The sequence below is a fragment of the Penaeus japonicus genome, unplaced genomic scaffold, assembly GCF_977035675.1.
Source record: "Penaeus japonicus unplaced genomic scaffold, GWHDUDI00000001_assembly GWHDUDI00000010, whole genome shotgun sequence".
NCBI classification, from domain to species: domain Eukaryota; kingdom Metazoa; phylum Arthropoda; class Malacostraca; order Decapoda; family Penaeidae; genus Penaeus; species Penaeus japonicus.
The window spans coordinates 17,255,729-17,258,228 of record NW_028234412.1 but is presented as its reverse complement, the minus strand read 5'-3'; the positions used below and the strand labels follow the sequence as shown (position 1 = coordinate 17,258,228).

The following is a 2,500-nucleotide window of genomic DNA, read 5'->3' as shown; positions in this document are numbered from 1 at the left end:
GCTTTCACATATGTCCTCAAGGCTGAGTTAGGACATGGCCGTATGAACACTCGAGCGGCCCCAAAATAAGCGTCACATCAAAACAAATGTTATATTGGTTTTGGATCCGGCGTGAAAGACACACTCACCATGACTGCTTCCTCCAATCGTTTCTTGTGCTCGCGCAGCGTTGACAGATCTCTGTTTAATCTATCCAAATCTCGATCGGTAGAGTGGCAGCATTGCACTTGCGGGGGTTCCGCCCTGAGAGGAGAGACACCGTCATCAAAGTTATTAAGATGAACAGTGGTTCCATTTCAAATAATTGCAACCATATGTACTGCTTTTCAAACTAAAGCAATGTATTCTCAGGGGAAATCTGATGATCAGCTTGATTTGGAAAACTACCGAGATATTTGAACACCATAAGATATATATATATTTTTTTTTTATCTAACAGAGGAAACCTCTGCCAGGACTGTCTTTAATAGAAGTGTTACTTTCATGTCCACTATTGACTTTTATGATATGAATGTTGCTCTTCGAAGGATATAAATATTAGGATATAGTCCGTACAATCAGACCTACCGTGTAACTTCTCTTCTTATCTCCGCCCTCAGCTTCTCCTGCGATGTCTTGTTCTCCTGCTGAAGCCTCCGGTGATCCTCGTCTCTCTCCCGTTCTACCCTTATCAAGTCGGATTCGTGGATTCTCGTCAGCGCCCCTTTCTGCTGGTCTAGAGCCTCGCGCTTCTCGTCCTCCAACCTGTGTCGTCGCAGCAAATTGCAATTAGTCACACCCTCTGCCTCCTTGTTGGCCCACTGCGTAATACCATGTCTTTGCTTATTTTATTTATATTATTTCTGTTTCTCCTACATAAGTGTATTATAAGTTAGCACTATATATCATGGATCTACCCACATTAGAGGAGCGATATTTTTATAAATGAATTATAATCTCTCTTTCGGAACCCACCTGTTTCTTAGGTCTGCGATGAGTACTTCGGTCCTCCTGAGTTCTCCTTCTCTCAGCTGACGCAGATTAAGTTCGTGTGTGCGCCTTAGTGCCTTCCTGGCTGTTATTTCCTCCTCCAGCCTTGTGCGTGCCTCGGACAGTTCGCTCTGAAGTCTGCGGATTAAGAAAAAGAACAGAGAATAATATTTGTAAGGTCACTGTAATTATTGCAGTCTTGATTTTCATTCCTCAGTATTGTATTTTGCAAACTTATCATTTCATTTGCTTACTATTGCTCCAAACTTACACCAGCGGTGCTCTTACCTTTCTTTTTCGACGTTGAGTCTGTTACACTCAGCCTGTAGCCGATCTTTCTCGGAGTCGTACTTCTTGGTAAAAGTTCCCTCTCGTCTCATGGACGGCAAACATACTCCCGACCACATGGAGCTTCTCTCTGACAGCGATCTCAGCGGCTGTAGGTGCAGGCTCCTCAAAGGATCCCGACTCAACCTCGAGCTTTCATGGGGTTCCTTCGATGTCACTTTCTTATCCCAGGAGACATTCTTTGGGATTTTGGGGTCGGATTTCTTTCTTAAAACTTTCGCGTTTCTTTCTTCATCTGAGACAGGGGATGATTTAGAATCCCTCGATCTTGTTGGCTTCGGTACTTTTTCTGGAGAATCCTGTGCCTTCATGGCTGTTCTCCAGGCGCTCACAAAAGTTCTTTTGGCCGTGTTCTTGAGCGACGACACCGTTGAACTTTGCTCTTGGGCCTTTGTTCCTGTCTCCTTTATTCTGACGTGTTTGCCTGGAGTCTGAGGGGACCGGCTCTTCGGCCTACTTCTTGGACTCCCTTCTGCACGTGCCTTCTTTGCCGGAGTTTCTTCCCTTGTCTTGACTTCGCACGAATCAAGGTCGACGAAGAAGATGACGGGTTCCTTGGAGTCGTCCTGAAGGGCGGACTCCCTCTGGCTGGCATCCTCGACAGCGTCGCAGGAAGACTTCGTGATCTTGGCTGGAGGGGGACCGTCAAGGGTAAAGGTTCCCTCTCGCTTGACGGTCGCTGGACAGGAGGTAGGATGAGATTCTTCCTCCGCCGCATTAACATTAATATTTTCATTACTTAATCGCTTGGCTTGGAACTCGTCTTCTCCTCTGTCTAAACATATTTCGAGTTCTTGGCCTTCCAGCACAGGGCCCTCCACGATACAAATCTCGCATTCATTTGCATTCGTGACGGTATCTGCGCTGGCCGGTGCGGTTTCATCGCTATCTATTAACGCCAAGTCAGGTTTCGTCTTGCAGAAACCTAAGTTATTTTCGTTTTCGACGCGCTGTGAGAGGTCGTTTTCATTCTCTTGCGTCGAAGGAATTGGCACCGTTGGCACTCCTGCCTCCACGCTGACGTCATGATTGGCAATATCAGCTGCGGCCGAGAGAGGCTCTGCTCTCGGGGTCCCGCCTGAAGCAGCTGCGCCTGAGGGCTCCGTTGCATCACAGTCTGGAGAACTGACGTCACTTGCATCAACATGGAATTTTACGTCAACTTCAAATTTGTTTTGGCTCT

The 2,500-nt window shown here is 46.8% G+C and overlaps 1 protein-coding gene across 1 annotated transcript in view; it reads right to left on the bottom strand.

Annotated features, from left to right (window-relative positions):
• Positions 1 to 2,500, bottom strand: part of LOC122247233 (uncharacterized) — a 191,805-nt gene that overhangs the window by 178,101 nt on the left and 11,204 nt on the right. Inside the window, exons 2-5 of the mRNA XM_086540338.1 lie at positions 1,258 to 2,500; positions 955 to 1,107; positions 568 to 744; positions 129 to 243 (exon numbers count right to left, since the gene is read on the bottom strand). The exon at positions 1,258 to 2,500 is cut by the window's right edge and continues 633 nt beyond it. Coding sequence (XP_086396464.1) covers positions 129 to 243; positions 568 to 744; positions 955 to 1,107; positions 1,258 to 2,500 — 1,688 coding nt within the window. The remainder of the gene's footprint in view (positions 1 to 128; positions 244 to 567; positions 745 to 954; positions 1,108 to 1,257) is intronic.